The 17,395-nt window shown below is 39.1% G+C and overlaps 1 protein-coding gene across 2 annotated transcripts in view; it reads left to right on the top strand.

The window, feature by feature from the left end:
- Nucleotides 1-13,134, top strand: part of RSBN1 (round spermatid basic protein 1) — a 28,989-nt gene extending 15,855 nt beyond the window's left edge. Inside the window, exons 3-8 of one of the 2 annotated variants that reach the window (XM_081112544.1) lie at nt 6,818-6,955; nt 7,280-7,422; nt 8,385-8,552; nt 9,757-9,865; nt 10,456-10,863; nt 12,926-13,134. In XM_081112544.1, coding sequence (XP_080968670.1) covers nt 6,818-6,955; nt 7,280-7,422; nt 8,385-8,552; nt 9,757-9,865; nt 10,456-10,863; nt 12,926-12,979 — 1,020 coding nt within the window. In that variant the 3' untranslated portion in view covers nt 12,980-13,134. Of the gene's footprint in view, nt 1-6,817; nt 6,956-7,279; nt 7,423-8,384; nt 8,553-9,756; nt 9,866-10,455; nt 12,020-12,925 lie in introns of those variants that run through there. The other variant, XM_081112543.1, reaches the window with a different exon arrangement.
- Nucleotides 13,135-17,395: the final 4,261 nt, after the last annotated feature.

Raw genomic sequence — 17,395 nt, 5'->3', positions numbered from 1 at the left:
AGGTATTGATGAGTTCTGTTTGAGGTGTTTTGTGTTGGAGGTACCTGTGAAGACTAGGATTAGACATGTCTACTAGGTAGTTAAGTATATGGATCTATGATTGGGAGACATGTCTGGGCTGGAGATGCAGAAGTTGAATCCATTAGCCTATAGGTGATCAGGGACAGCATTAGAATGGAAGAGAGAAAGTGGAGAATGGAATCCTGTGCTGCACCCACGTGTGGAACGGGAAGAGATAAAGACAAAGAGGTAGAAGGAAGTTAGATGACAAATTTTCTAGCTTTTATGAATGTTGGAGTGATTAAGTGTCATATCCATACGAGGAATGAAGTAAGATAAGGTGGGGAAAATGTTAGGTTGCTCAATTGGGAATTAAATTGGAAAAATTATCAAGACCAGTGCTTTGCAAACCATAGCCATCTTAATATTGTAAGTTACGCTTTTTTAAAATAAGCTTGCTATTGAAAGTGTGCTCAATATATGAATTTGGCATCAACAGAGAGCTTGCAAGAAATGCAGACTTTCAGACCCCTAACCAGGTCTTCTGAATCTTAATCTACATTTTAACAAGATACCCATGTAGTACACATGCACACTAGTTTGAGAAGCACTACTGTAGAACTCACCTCCATTAGCCAGAGGAAGTAAAATATAATTTGTTTGGGGCAAGAAAACCTGTAGCTTCTGATATATATATATATATATATATATATATATATATATATATTATATACATTTATTTATTTTTTAATATATTTTATTGATTTTTTACAGAGAGGAAGGGAGAGAGATAGAGAGTTAGAAACATCGATGAGAGAGAAACATCGATCAGCTGCCTCCTGCACATCTCCCACTGGGGATATGCCCGCAACCCAGGCACATGCCCTTGACCGGAATCGAACCTGGGACCCTTCAGTCCGCAGGCCGACGCTCTATCCACTGAGCCAAACCGGTTTCGGCAATTTTTATATTTTTAAACTATTATAGTCGTAAAGCTAGGATGCACATATAGGTGGGGTTTTTTTTTCCCTTTGAATATTCTATAAAACTTAAATATTCTAACACCAAAGGAGGTAAGTGCATGATAAATATCAATTAAAGCGCCAAGCTGATCCTCAAATTTGATTATTTAACTCTCAGCAGTTGATGCAAGGATAACTTTGTAAAGTTTGAGTTCTTGATTTAAAGGGCTACAATTCTGTAGAATTATTCAAGTCTAGTTTTAAATAGTCATTAGCTAAATAACTGTTTTGACCAAAGCATTCAAGTGTTTGTGGAATCTTTTGGTCAGTTAATGGAGAAAAATTATAAATGTATTTCACCACCCCCCCCCCCAAAAGAATACACACACACACACACACACACACACACACACACCAACCACACCACACACGCAGGCACGCACATGTATTTTCAGGAATAATATAATTTATTATTTTTGCTTAGATCAGTGGTTCTCAACCTTCCTAATGCTGCGACCCTTTAACACAGTTCCTCATGTTGTGGTGACCCCCAACCATAAAATTATTTTCGTTGCTACTTCATAACTGTAATCTTGCTACTGTTATAAATCGTAATGTAAATATCTGATGTGCAGGATGTATTTTCATTGTTACAAATTGAACATAATTAAAGCATAGTGATTAATCACAAAAACAATATGTAATTATATATGTGTTTTCCGATGGTCTTAGGCAACCCCTGTGAAAGGGTCGTTCGACCCCCCCAAAAGGGTTGCGACCCACAGGTTGAGAACCACTGGCTTAGATAATTATATTGGGCAACTATCAGCACTAGAAAAACATTTTTAATGGTTTTAAACCTTGAAGTGTTCTGCAATAAGTATGCAATACTTGGCTCCCCTCCTTATAAAAACCCTGTGGCCTCTGATAAACTGATTAGCAGTTCAGATATCCTTCTAGTCACCTTATGGACTAACAGGATTTCAGAATGGGTGGGGTCATTTCCTAGCCTTTGTTTCATTGGTGAGGAAGATCACAATGAAAAGGTTTGTGACCTTTTCCAAGTGTAAAGAGTGGCAGTTCTTCAAAGAGGAATTGTTTTATAGTCTGCATTTCTAACAAACTCCCAGATGACGCTGATGTTGCTGGTCCACAAACCAACAAGGCTGTAGGTCTTAAATTCTGTACATGAATTACAAACAAGTAACAAAAACACTAAAAATATAGTGAAGTTAAATGGGGAGTTGTTTGAAATATCACCATCTGAGACTATTTTCACCTTACAGCAACTAAGTAATTGAAGCATATGTATGGCAAAGAAAGTGTGTATATGTATATGCTGGAGGGAGAGGGAATTAATTTAAAAAGTGTATCTACCATAATGGGATTTTTTTCTCTTTACCTGGCAAATGTGTATTTTAAATTCTGCTTTAAAAAAAAAAGATTTCTGCAAAACTTATATAGTATTGAAGTCTTTTATTGAGGGTCATAGCTCTTTAACTTTATTTAGAAGTTCTTATAAAATGTTGCTTTTATTACTATAACGTGGTAATGTTTACTGTTCCGGAGAAAATCAACAAATGTTATTTCTTCATTTATTGTGTGTGGTGGCAGGGCCCACAATGGTCTTATAGGGGCCATGATTGATTAGGATAGTTAACATTTTGTGGTGAATTGGTGGTACTAATTAAGAATAGAAGAGTGCTTTGGAGCTTGATGGTAATGGAGAAACTCTTAAGGGCTACACATCATTGTGTTAGAGAAAAGGAAAACATACTTTAAGAAGTTTTATAAAATAAAACAGCATAAAAATTGTATGCTTGGTTCTTTTTTCTGTCATTCTAAGTATAGCTTATACTCTTCTGACTCATACTACTGTGTTACTATACGTTTTAAACCGGGAATGCCTTTTTATTCACAGGCCACAAGGTTAGGAAGATTGCTGGCTAGTTTTTCCCTCTCTGTTTTTTAAACCATCGGCTTAAATAGGTTTCTTCATGAAACATGAGTTCTGTTGAATAATTATTCTCCCTAACTCCACACACAGGGTTTTCAACATAGTGTATTTCTAGGTTAGTGTTAAGTTTTGTTTTTAATAATTTATTTTTTAGAGCAATTTTAGGTTCATAGCAAAACTGAGGGGAAGGTACAGACCTCTTTCCCAAATACTCGCAGCCCCCACCTATGCATAGCCTCCCCATTATCTACACCCCCCACCAGAGTGGTACATTCCTTACAATTGATAAGCCTGTGCTGACACATCATAATCACCTGAAGTCCATAGTTTACACTAGAATTCACTCTTGGTGTACATTCTATGGGTTTTGACTCACATGTACCTATCAGGTAACATACAGAGTAGACTCACTGCCCTAAAAATCATCTGTGCCCTGCCTATTCATCCTTTCCCTCACCGCCACCCCCACCCCTGCCCACCCCCACCCCTGCCAACCACTGATCTTTTCACTCCCGCCATAGTTTTGTCTTCTCCAGAATGTCATATAAGGATGGGGCAAAAGTAGGCTTACAGTTGTGAGTATTTGAAACAGAGTTTATTGTGTTATTATATTATTTTCCGTATGAATAATTATAAACTTTGGCTCCACCCTGAAGTATGTATGTAGCCTTTTCAAATTGGCTTCTTTCACTTAATAAATGCATTTTAAGGTTCCTCCATGTCTTTCCATGGCGTGATAGCTCATTGCTTTTTAGCACTGAGTCATATTCCATATATGGATGTATCACAGTGTATCCATTTACTTACTAAAGACATCTTAGTTGCTTCCAGGTTTTTGGCAGTTATGAATGAAGCTTATATCTTCTAAGTTTTTAAATGACTTACTAAAAGGTGTATGCAGCCCTGGCTGGTGTGGCTCAGTTGGTTGAGCATCGTCCCACACACTGAGAGGTCGCTGGTTCGATACCTGGGTTGCGGTTCCATCCCCAGTAGGGACCATGCAGGAGGCAACTGATCGATGTTTCTCTCTCTTTCTTTCTCTCTCTCAAATCAGTAAAGAGAAACATGTCTTTAGGTGAGGGTTAAAAAGCAAGCAAACAGGGATGTATGTACTGAGAGCACATTGAGCATGTGTAACTCTCCCAGCAATTGGTACAGGATAACTTTTAAAGTTGAGTGTCTAATCTAAAGGACTACATATATATTGACAGCAGTATGTATAAACAAGTATTCACACATACTTGTTTAAAATTTTATGGCTATTATATTAAAGTTTTTGAATGCATGCAAAGCTAGTTACTATTTTCTTAGAGGTATTTTCTTCCTTGATATCACAATCTTCCCCTCCCCACTTCGCCTTCAGATTTTACTAAAGGCTAACTTTTCCCTGCTTGGCATTATGTTCCATGCTCCCATGGCAGCTCTAGTGTTTTTCTGTTCTTTGGTCTCTACTTGCCTTCCTCCAATCAGCCTAACGCTTGTTTCTTCCTTCACGGCAGTATACACACTTGGGTGGTAGAACTCAACTTGTTCTTTGCTTTTGAGTGCGATTTCCAGGCCAAAGCTTCTCAAACTTGCCAGATCCTAAGAATAATCTGGGGTTGTTCATTTCAGATACATATTAGAATCTCAGGTTCTTGTCTTGGAAATTCTGATTATCTTAATTGTTCTGTTTTGGGAGTGCTCTAGTTATAGACTTTTTTTCTTAGTCCAGAGCAGGAGATAATAATCCAGATGTTATCTGTGCAATAGACTATTGCCTTCCTCAGTACAGAGTATACGAGATACAAGTTGCAGGCTAAACCACTATAAATCACAGATAGTGGCCAGAACAAAATAAAAGTTTCTTGAATAGTAAGTCCAAAGGTGTTCCATGAGGTCATCCAGGATTCTGCTTTCCTTCTGCCATTCCCTTTGGTGTCATATGCATGATTGAACCTGGCCCTCCAAAGAGAGAAAGAGGAAGTGGAGAGCAGGCTGCTTACTTATTAAGACATGTTCTGGATATTGCATATGTAACGTATGCTAGCATTTCATTGGCCAGAACCTCGTCACAGGCCACGCTTAGCTGCCAAGGAGCCTAGTTGAGCTGTATGCCCGGGAAGTTCTGTTACTAAAATCCAGAATGGTAGGTGAGAACGGTAGATCAGATACTAACTAGGGGATAATTCGTAATATTCTTGTTTGGCATCAGTGCCACATAGGTGGTAGCTGCTGACTTTCTGGTAATAAATGCCGTCCATCTTCTAAGCTTTGCTGTTAATTATTTAAATGCAGAACAAACATTAGCATTTAAACATTTTTACTCATGTGATAGACACTCTAATCAGCTTTACTACTACCACTACTTTTTTTTTTAAACCAGAGTTTAATAGCTGATTACTTCATTTCTAGCCTCAGCAAACATAAATTTAACAATTCCCCCATTTCAGGTTTACTTTCTCTTTTTAAATAGGAAAGGATTTTTTATGTCACCTATTAATTATCTTAGGTATTTGCATTTTAAGTTGTCTTCAAGTTCAGTGCTGTTGAATTAAATGGTATTTAAATTAGGAAAACTTGGAGTACTATGATCTAAAAATATTAATTCAGATTAAAAATGTGTTGAGTTGCATAATCTCAAAGCTAGCAGACCAAGTAAATTGAAAATTACTATAGGCAGTGTACTTCAGGATTGGTATTGAGTTACATGAACTTTAAATTGTGATAAGTCTTTAGAATTTTCTCTCATAAGATGCCATCATGTATAGTTTGAAAGTCTTTTTAGGTAGAGAAATGTCTGGTAATTGGGAATGGGAGAGACTGATATTTCTAGAACTGATGTTGAAAATTAACTCTGCTTTAATCATTTTGGGGTGCTTGGCTGAGAAAGGTTAGACCAATGCTTAGAAAAGCTGTTTTACTTTCTCTTCCTCCCTTTATTCCTACATCCCATGACCATTCTCTTTCCCAGTCTGCCTCCCCTGGCTTTTTATAGCATGATGATCATACAAATGAATGGAAGGTAACTCGTGCAAATATACGCAAGGTAATTCTGGGCTGGGCTGTTGCTGCTTAAAGATCACCTAGTCCTAGGGTGATCTTGGGGGGAAAATTTATAAGGAATTAAAAAATAAATGTTTGCTGTTTGAGAACAAGATCTAAGACCTTCTTTTCTGTGTGTGTGTGTGTGTGTGTGTGTGTGTGTGTGTATGACAGTGATGTTAAATTGTCTATAAAAAAAATGGTTGGTTCTGAAAATGCTTCTAAAGAACTAATAGTAAAGAATTGTATAAGAAATACTAGATGGTCATTTATGCTTTCTATTGAGGCAAAACAGGTGACTTTAAAGAGGATATTCCAAGTAGGACAGATTCAAGAGAAAAATCATTGGCGTAAGTTTGATAGAGAAAAAGATGAGCCTGCCTAGGGTGGAGGATCTTATATGGAAGATTGGGTTGGTTAACAGTCAGCCTGCTATTTGGCCTGATGTGAAGGCTCTCAAGGTAGAGAGTACAGAATGAATACAGAGGATTAATCTGACCATGGTCTGCCCTGCCAATTTTATTGTTTCTTTACTAATTTTCCTAAATAAGATCACTTTCAAGTGTTTACAGAGTGCAAAATTATTATTCTCAAAGAAGTTTAAGTCTATCGTAATGTCTTCAATATTTCCTTGAGATGTTGGGACCATAGACTAACTTGCACCGTGCAATTTCAGGTGTGGAACTTATATCAATGTATTTGTCAGTGTGTGTGGGTGCTTTTCTGAAACGGTTGGCTTTGTCCAAGGTACTGACCTTTGAGTTCTTAGTATGAAGACGAAATAGCAACATTGGAAACAATGCCCTATTCTGATTCTTTAAATATATTACAGAGTACCTTCAGGCCTTTCTTCCCCTCTTTGGTTTTATCTCAGGTCAACAGGACGTACTGCTGTGGCACCTACCGAGCAGGTCCTATGCGGCAGATAAGTCTTGTTGGAGCAGTAGATGAAGAAGTTGGTGATTATTTCCCAGAGTTCCTTGATATGTTAGAAGAATCACCATTTCTGAAAGTGAGTGTTAATTCATATTATTAAAGTTCGGATCATTCGTAAGTGGATACTTTTCATTTAAAAGTATTAAGCTCATCTTGTCTGTTAAAATGAAATTTTACCCAATGTTTTGAATAGAAATGTTTAAAAAACGGTTGCTATAAAATATTTAACTTCAGTATTCTTTTGTTTATAGATATTACTATCTAATACATTTATTTCTTCATATACATACACAAAATAAGCTTCCCAGAGTTTTCTTTTAGGTGGGGTGGCTACCTAAAGACTATCTATTTTGTAAATAGTCTAAAATTTTTTTATGTGACTAATTCATCTGACTTCTAGATGACTTTGCCCTGGGGTACACTTTCCAGCCTCCGACTCCAGTGTCGGTCCCAGAGTGATGATGGGCCCATCATGTGGGTAAGGCCAGGAGAGCAGATGATCCCTACAGCAGATATGCCAAAGTCACCCTTCAAAAGACGACGGTAAACAATCACTTTTCTCAAATAAGCAAAAGCACTTGTTTTAGTTGACAACTTATAAAAATGATTGAGACTTGAACACAGTTTGAACATCATTTGTCTAGATGATTCGAAGAGCTATCTTAAGTAAGTCTCTAGTGGTCAGTCCCTTCGTCTGGTCCACTCAGCTCACAGTCATCAGAGCGAGGCCTCCTCTGTTTGTTTGTTTTTCTTTCGTGAATCCTCACCTTACTATATGGATGGGAATATAAATTTTTCCCCATAGCCTCTACCATCATTCTTAACTTTGTTGATCTGATTGGATAGATATGTGTCATTTTAATTTGCTTTTCTTTGAGTGGTTTGTACTTCTTTTGTGATTCCCTTTTAATTTCCTTTACCCGTATTTCTATTGGGGTATATTCACTTGTAAATTTTCCCTATACATTATGACTATTAACTTTTTTTTAATGTTGTTTTTCTTTTAGTTTCAGATTTCTTTATGTTCCAGGTCCCCCCTTAGGAAATTTTTGTTTATATATTGTCAAGTCTATATCTTTTCCTCTGGGGTTTCTCTCATAGTGGCAAGCTTTCAAGGCCTACTCTCATTCAATGTTATAAAATATTCACCTAGAATGTTGTGACAGTTATAGGTATTTTGAGAGTCAAAAATGACTCAGAGTAAAGCCACATGTAGCCTTGAACTTTGAATTTTATTTTCTGTTACTAGACAACTAAATTTTATATATTCAAACACTACATTTGAGCCTAAGACATAGTTTCTATATTATCATGACATACCAAGAGGGAAAGGTAATCACATTAAACATTGCAATAGAGTGTGTTTGTTAAATACTAATGATAAAAGTCATTGAACCCTCTCAGCCCTCCTCTTATTTGAAATTTGGTGTCTTAGTCAACTTTTTTGCCTAATTACTATTAATACGTTTGTCCTTCCCTTTACTTCACAACCAAATCAACTCCAGATCAATGAATGAAATAAAAAATCTCCAGTACCTACCTCGGACCAGTGAACCCCGGGAAGTCCTCTTTGAAGATAGGACAAGAGCGCATGCTGATCATGTGGGCCAGGGGTTTGACTGGCAGAGTACTGCTGCTGTTGGGGTTTTGAAAGCTGTACAGTTTGGTGAATGGTAAGTTAATGGAACTCAACTGCAAAGTTGGTTAATGTTGTCTAAGAAAATGTAGACTCAATTTAAAAGGTTGGGGACCTTTTTTCTTTTTTTAATTGTAAAACACACATAACAAAATTAAAAGTAAAATCTGAACCATTTTTAAGTGTACAGTTCAGTAGTGTTAGGGATATGGGCATTGTTGTGAAAGAGATCTCCAGAACTTTTCCACCTTGCAGAACTGAAACTCTATGCCCACCAGCAATAGCTCCCTTTTCTCCTCACCCTCAAGCTCCTGCTAACCATCATTCGACTTTCTGTTTCTGTGAATTTGACTACTTTAAATGTCTCATATCAGTGGGATCATACAGTAGTTGTCTTTTGTGAGTTTCTTTTATTTAGCATAATATCCTCCAGGGTCATCCATATTGAACCAGGAGTCAATTTCCTTCCTTTTGAAGGCTGAATAACACTCCATTATATGTATATGCCACAGCTTGTTCAGACGTTCAGCTATCAGTGGATATACTTGGGTTGCTTCACCGTTTGGCTGCTCTGAACAAATATCCTATGTCTCCGCTTTCAGTCTTTTGTGTACACCTAGAGGTGGAATTGCTGTATCATGTGGTAATTCTATTTTTAATTTTTGTAGAAACCACCATCCTGTGTTTCATAATGGTTGCACCCTTTTGCATTTATTTGGGGGCACAGTTTTAACAAAGCTCAGAACATAGAATTCAGCTCATTTAAAAACTTTTTTTTACTTTGTTTTTCCTATTTATGTCAGGGCCTTCAATATTATTATAGAGTTTGATCTGAGTATTTCAAATGAAAGATTATTCAGTTTTTCCCCCCTTTCAAATACTTTGAAAACTGGAAGGTGTGATCTTTGTGTGGTTGATGATGATATCACAGGGTGGCATTGAGATGGTGGGTAAAGTGGTGAAAGGATTACAAATGCAACCAGGTTAGACTAAAACTCTGCTTCTAGTCACTGTTGTTTTAGTTTTATAACAACTAATCTAATTTTCTTATTTTTAAACAGCTTTTTTAGTGTTTTGTTTATTGTTCAAGTTGATTAAAGGAGCAAATGTATACTTTGTCCTTGGAAGCTATATACCTATTTCTGTGCTAGTAGCAGCATTTCCAGGAACAGGAACACTGAAATTTGTCCTTATTTCCATTATGAGATGATTTTCCTAAAACTTCATTGTGTCCATCTTAGGAGTGACCAACCTCGCATAACCAAAGATGTGATTTGTTTTCATGCTGAGGATTTCACTGATGTTGTACAGAGACTTCAGTTAGACCTTCACGAACCTCCAGTTTCCCAGGTAATAACTCCTGCGTTTTTATTACCCTTTGAGTGAGAAATTGGAGAGAAGTATCTTTACCCATTTTATTTAGCATTTTATCTTACAGTTAGATACATGGGGTAGTGAATTTTATCACTATTTAAGGCTGTGTGTGGAGGGTGTCAAAAATCATTGAAACAGGGCTTCCCAAACAGAATGTTTGAGAATCTCTTTAACTTGAGGTGCCAGTTCTGGCCCTTTGCAGCCTCAGCTGCTAACCCCATTGCACTGGGTGCCTCACCTGCAAAAGGAGGAAAGACTAAAGGAGCGGATAAATGTTGCCCTCCTGTGTGGCAAAGAGTATTGATTTTAACTGCACTTCGAAATACTAATTTAAATGGTTCCCTAGGCCCATGCTGACTTTAGCCAGTCCTTTGTTGCTAGAGAGGTAGTAAGACATGAGGAAGAAGGTTTGTCAGACATTACAGGAAATTAAAAGCTGTTATCATTTAGTATTGCTTAGCTTTCATTTGGCCCCTCTGTTTTCCTGTGCTAATAATAATATTTTATTTGACTAAATAATTATGCATTTTATTTGACTGAATAATTATGCATTCCCTTCTCTTTAGTGTGTGCAGTGGGTGGATGAAGCCAAACTAAACCAAATGAGGCGGGAAGGCATTCGTTATGCTAGAATTCAGCTGTGCGACAATGATATCTACTTCATCCCCAGAAATGTCATTCATCAGTTCAAAACGGTGTCCGCAGTGTGCAGCCTAGCCTGGCATATAAGGCTCAAACAGTACCACCCTGTTGTGGAAGCCACTCAGAACACAGAAAGCAGTTCTAACATGGACCGCGATTTAACTGGAAAGCGAGAATTAGAAGTTGACTCCCAGTGTGTGAGGATAAAAACGGAACCTGAAGAAACATGCGCAGAGATGCAGCTTTTCACAACCGCTTCATCTTCCGTCCCACCTTCCTCAGAACTGAATCTGCAGCAAGACCAGATGGCACAGCCTGTCCCGGTTTTAAAGGTGGGAAGTAGACTGGACTCCGAGCAGCAACACAAGCTACAGGAACATTCAAGCACTCCTGTGTGATATGTACATATTCAAACACATTTTTTAACTTTTTTAAATTTTGATGTGAAGTTATAGTTTTATAACTGGCTTAAGTTAAGTTTTATTGGAGAAATCTTGCCTATAATTCTATAAAAAGAGAAATGACATTCCACAAATGTCAAGCATATCTTTTTTACACAGATTATGCAAAGTTAAGAGTTGTATCTTATCCCGTTAGTACAGTACGTAATAGTGGGTCTGCTGCTACTTTCCGTTTCAAGGTGTGAGGTAATAATTCAATCTCTTCTTCAAAGCAAAATAACTCTCTGGAATAACATTCTTTTTTGGTAAATTATTCATTTCCCTTAATTTTGTCTTGTCTCTTGCCATAGTTGCTGTTTTTATGGTAGAAGATCAGACTTATGGTTTAGTGCTCTGTCTTTATGGCACAGATTCAATTTCTACAGTAAAACGGTATAGGTTGCAGGAAAGAGTCCTTGTATCTTGTTCAAAAGCAAGTAATTTAGTTCCAACCGTAAAGAACAGGTAGTTCTAAGGAAAATTCAGTGGCTCTCTGGTTTAACAGAAGAGAAAGCACAGCACTTTCTGATCCAAACTGTCTTCTTTGTGTCTGTTATTTAAAGCCCAGTGGATATTTCAATTAAAAATATCTAAAGATGTATAGTCCTTGCTCATTCATTATCCATGGTTCATATACAAGGTAACTATGGAAAATATTTTGGGTAAAAGAGATAACATTGACTTGATACTCTACTGTTCTGCTTCCTGGCATCCTCACATTTTGTGTGGATACTTTTGCTTCCTAAACTGATCATGAGTATCAAACTGAGGGAATGATAGCAATCTTTCTGATGAGGCTGCCATATTCTGTGCATGACATTTAGGAAAATCTTTTTGTCTCCTGGCACCAACCTCTTCACGATAAAGACCTGTTGAGATCCTTCAATTCAGTTTTAACAGTGAATACCAGAGCTTATTTGCTATGACTCTGTGTAGCCACTTTCCAATAAAGAATATGGCACCGACTTCATCCTAGAGTTTCAGTTAGTCCAGTGCTTAGTGCCTGAGTATTTAAATTTTTTTTACACAGGCACAGTTCATATAGCTAGTGTAGTCTTTCTATTATTTTAGAACGTTAGTGTGATACACATTTTACTTTCTCTTAGTTAATAATATTATAGGCCTTTTGTTTATTAAAGGAAGAGTACTCCCCACACCTAAGACCAGATTCTTATATCTACCTGTTTATAGTGCAATTTGGAGATTTTTTTTTCCTGGAGGGTGAGATTTGGAATATTTACATTAACATAGGCAAAAAAAGATGCTGCTTTATGTCTGTCACCATGAAAACTTAGCTGCATCTTTTGAAATATCAAATATGAATTTTCTCTAAAATATTCTGAAATAGGTTAAATCTTATATAAATATTACTTTGTGCAATATTGTTGTGTAGTTAAATGCATATTAGCAAAGTATAGAGGTCACTGTGTAAACCGATAGAAAAGTAACCATCAGCAAATACTGCAGTGATTAGTTAGAATCTGTATTATTCCTTATATATATGTATATGTATGTATTCTCTGTTAAAAAGGATAAAGACAAATAGAGAAACATTTCAATGTAAACCATTTATGAATTGGAAGTGATGTTGGTTTTCGTTATCTCTGTAAATAAGGTAATTAGAATGGTATGAAAAGTAATGTGATTATTGCAGGGGTGTTTTTAAATCTTGGGTATAAATTCTAGGGTAAATTCTAGTTTATCAAGACTAGTTTTTAAGGGACCTGCCTTTAAGGGTGTTTTTTGTTATCGGGGGGTGGGGTTAATCACAAAGTATGTGGGTTTGGGTTCTTTCTTGTTTTTGTTTTTCTGTCCAGAAGAATTTCATAGAGCTTTATGAGGCTGTGCAAAGTAAAATTCTTCTCAGGCAACATTTGTTTTTTAAAATAATCATGAAGAACAAGGTTGCTAAAGCAAAAACTTTCATTTTTATTTTCCTTCCTTGTCTTCCAAGATCCGATTTCCCCATCTCCCACTTGCCATCCAGCAGATGCCACCTGTCATCTGAGCTGGTCATTGCTAATACACAAGGAGTCTGTCTCCAGACAGCCAGCACTGTGTTTAATCACTCAGGAACCAGCGGATCTGCAAAGACCTACAATCAAAAGCAAATCCCCACTTTCCTTTGACACATTCTACCCTCACCTCCAATATTAACACATTAAAAGAGTATAAAAATGTTTAAAATCATGTACTAATAAATTCATTGTATGTTAGAATTGCAATAGGATGGAGAGAGAAACATTTAGCTAGTAATGTATCTGGAAACTGAATGTCCTATGTGAGTGAGTATTAGATTTTAATAGCATGCTTTAAAGACTGAGCAATATAAAAGCCCAAGTTTTGAGTTTCTTACTGCTTTCCAAGCTGTATCCTAGTTTAGTGATACAAATGATTGCAACTTTTCTAACTCATTAAATTATTTGGTTTGGTGGAGTGAGGCATGGAGCAAACTGGCGTCTTCTGATTTGTAAAGTATTGATGGCAGTGAAGTTGTAACTGAAATTTAAGCTGATCTTCCTTTTTGGTATCTTATCTGTTGTGCCAACTCTTTGAGATGACTTGCAGAATATGGCTATAAGTTTTAGTATTTTAAGGAGCAGCGGTCGCCAACCTTTCGGACCTCACAGACCATCAGTGGTCCACGGACCACCGGTTGGTGACCGCTATTGTGGAGCACATATTTTTAAATGTGCTTATGGAAAGGACCCAATATGTATTTCTAATGTCGTAACTAGAACGATTTTATGGTATTCATGAATAAGGATAAAAGTCTTCCCCCTGCCCCAGAAGTCATTCTATAATTACACCAAGATATGCTAGGAGTAGGGTTAGGATTCAAAGAGGTATTCCAAATTCATAAAGCAATAACAATAAAACCTACATGAGTTTCCCCCTTCAGAATTTTAACTCTTTAAGAAGGAATTCCTAGGCTTACTTGTGCGTTTATTAATTTGCTTATTCAGCACTTAACAATTTGTTTCATTGGTACTTCATTATTTTTAAAGACTTTTGAAAGGTGCCCTTCCCCCTAGAGACAGTTGGAATATCAGATGATTAATATTACAAGCTCTTGTAGTAGGAAAAAGGAGCTTATTTAATAAAATTCTTTAAACGTTAGGAAAAGATGTCTTGCATCATCTTGCATCAGTCTTAAGAGGCATAAAGTTCACACTTTTGCTTATTGCCTTCCCCTCTATAAATATTGTCTAGAATGAAAGCTAATTTAGGAACAAGACTCCAAAATTCAAGAAAACCCTTAGTGAATATATTCTTGATCATTAATATTAGCCCATAATATATTTTCATCTGTATTTGCCATTAAAAATTGGTGTTTATGCCTTCAGGATAATTGACTTGGTGTCTTTCTAATGAATCTGTTTTGTCATTGCTACAGGTTTTTAAAAAAGAACCTTTCACTAGTATTTCTGCTAAGTTTTATTTAAAACAACAGGTTGTAGCTGTATTTATTGGTCATGCAGTAAGTAGAGGAAATGTACAAGAGGTGTTTTGCTTTAGCATAGGAGGGACCTATCCCCATGCTAAAGTTTGTTGCTTTAAAAGCAAGTATCTCTCCATAAATATTATGGCCTTCCATTTTCTTCATACATTTTTTAGGATCCACTTGTGCATGTAGTTGAGACCACTGTCTCTTAATATAGCACTTTTCAATTCTCGCTAAAGAAATACTTATGTACTACTTCTATCACATGTTGTAAATTTTCATGTAATGGTGTTTTTTTGTGACTAAACTCCATTTTGATTGGCAGCTAAGACTTTTTTTCCTGTGGCTTTAATTTATCTAAGGTCTTTGCATATAGATGAAATGTATAATTTGCCTGGCGGACTATTTGCGTTGTGTGGCCTTAGTTTGTTTATTGACATTAACAAGTGTTTTAAAAAGGTTTTTAATGAATAGTCTTAAACCTAAATTTGTGTGAATAATCTTTTAGCACAGTGCTTTTTTGTAGCTGTCTAAGTGTGTTAACTTGTTAAGCTATTTCTTTGTAAAATAGGACAATGGAATGCATAGAGGTGTTTTTTTTTCCTGTAAAGTATTTTTTTAATAAACAAAGTCTGATTTGTCCTTTACTGATGTTTCATGATGAAATGAATAGCATGTGTGAATTCTTAGCTACCAGGAACCTGTTTTTAAAGTATTTAATCCCCTTCTTCCATGTCCTCTATCACTTCCTAATAATTTAGGAAAGGTCATAGGTGTCAGGGGAAAAGCCCATCCATATTGAGATACAACTAGTTTTGTGGAAGAAGAAAAACCATGCTTGACATTGAGACAGTTATGTCTCCTGCTGCTTCAACTAGTTTATATCTACTTTTGAGGACAATCTTAAATCTTCATGCTGCTGCTATTATTTTTGAAAGTGCATGCATGCAGTGTTAAGGTGGTGTAGAGTTTTGCAAACAGATGTCATTGATGTATTAAGTGACAACACAGTGGATTTTTTCCCTCTGTTTTTATTTGTGTGAACTTTTTAGTTGGACCCAGCCCAAGCACTGACAAACTTTGGCTCTGATTAGTAAAGGAAAAGAAAGGGAACTCATGTGTTTTGAGTAACTGCGGTGGGCCAGACAATATGAGGGAATCTCACTCTAATTCTCACAGCCTTTTCCGTAGGAAAGTAACAAAACAATCTCCATAATACAGGTGAGGAAGCAGGCTTGCTAGGTTGACAAATTGTGGAAGATTGATTGGTGGAGCAGGGCTCTGAAGGCAGTTCTGGTCAAAGCCATGTTGGCTCAGTGGCAGCCTTAGGAAGAACTGGAGTGTAGATACTTCTGAAAGATGATCTGCTACATACTGACCCTCCCCATGTGATACACCGCCAGGGACTCCGCCCCAATGTGATCCACCCACCAGGGACTCCTCCCCAATGTGATCCACCCGCCAGGGACTCCTCCAATGTGATCCACCCACCAGGGACTCCTCCCCAATGTGATCCACCCGCCAGGGACTCCTCCAATGTGATCCTCCCCAATGTGATCCACCCGCCAGGGACTCCTCCCCAATGTGATCTGCCTGATTCAGTTCTTCGACAAACTCCCCCAAAGCCTCTATCCAGTGCTGAGCAATGAAGGAGAAATGTTTGCTACTAACGTAATTTTTGTCTCAAATATTTAGATACACACAAAAAATGACTCTCATTTGTCACTTATCCAGTGTTTCTTTTTTAACTTGGCCATTTGTCTTTGAGACCCAACAGAATTGTAATGTTTACTGTAGCCTAGAAGGGAAAAGCTGCCAAGCAGCAGAAGCAGAAAGGAAACCCCGCCAACAGGCGATGTAGAAAGAAGCCTGGTGAAGTCATTCCCCTTCTCTCCGGAGGCACCGCTCCCCTCTCACGCCCTGTTCCTCACGGATAAGACGGGGATAGCTCCACCTTCCACGGGTGATGGGAAATGTCTGTAACGCATTCAGAACGGCACGTCTTCGGCTTTCTGAAGTGGCAGCTCGTCTAACCAACGTGCTGAGCGTTAGCTGCCCGATGCCACAGGCTGGGCAAGCCAGGACACCGCTGCCACCGAGGTGGGGTCTGTCTCCCTAATGACAACCAAGCACAAAACAAACCACAGCTCCACGGAGGAGGGAGCGGCGGAAAGCCTTAATCCTTAAATCTTCACGTCAGGGAGCAGCAGCTGCGCTTGGGTCCTGCCTCGGCCAGCCTCCTTGAATTCTTACCCTGGAGACGGTCCTGCGGGCCGCCCCCGCCCCCCCGCCGTAATTTGGGGAAGAGCCCGGTCCTCCGCAAGCCTCGCCCTCCGCATCCCCTCACTCCCGAGCACCCCACGGGGAGTCACAGCTGCAGCCTGCCAGCCCCGCGCCCAGCACAGCGCAAACCCACGCGGTTCATCAGCAAAATCGCGAACAGGTGCGCCAGGCCCGTGCGGGGCGTGCAGCCACCGCCCACGGGGAAGACCGACCATAAAGGACGAACCACCGAGAAACAAGCGGGGATCCATTCGACTGTCGACAGCGATCTGCTCGGGAGCGAACCCGGGACAGTCACTGCTGGGGAGGCGGCCGGGGGAGGCGGGGGGAGCGGCAGGGCGTGCGGGGCGCCCGGGCGGGGGCGGGGCCACCTCCGCAGCGAAACCCGGAAAGCGGAAGCCGCGCCGGCCGCACGGGGTCCGCGGAGCTGCTGTCGCCCCGCTCCGGCCGCTGAGTCACCACCGCCCGCGAGGACGCCCCGAGCTCCCCGGCGGCTGCCTCCGGGCCCGGGGCCGGGGCACCTGGCTCTCCAGCGGGCGCCGAGCCTGGGCCACCGCCGTGGGGCCCGGCGGCGGCGAGCCCCAGCCTTTCTCCGCCCCCTCCGTCCCCCATTCATTCTTTGCTTATTTTAGGGTCACTCCGCTGACCCCGTACGTCGGGCTTGGAGGACGCCGGGTCTGTAGCCACAGACCGTCC

This window comes from Myotis nattereri (assembly GCF_964212035.1).
Source record: "Myotis nattereri genome assembly, chromosome: 18".
Classification (NCBI taxonomy): domain Eukaryota; kingdom Metazoa; phylum Chordata; class Mammalia; order Chiroptera; family Vespertilionidae; genus Myotis; species Myotis nattereri.
Note: the sequence above shows the minus strand (reverse complement) of the source record. Positions and strands in the feature narration are given on the sequence as shown.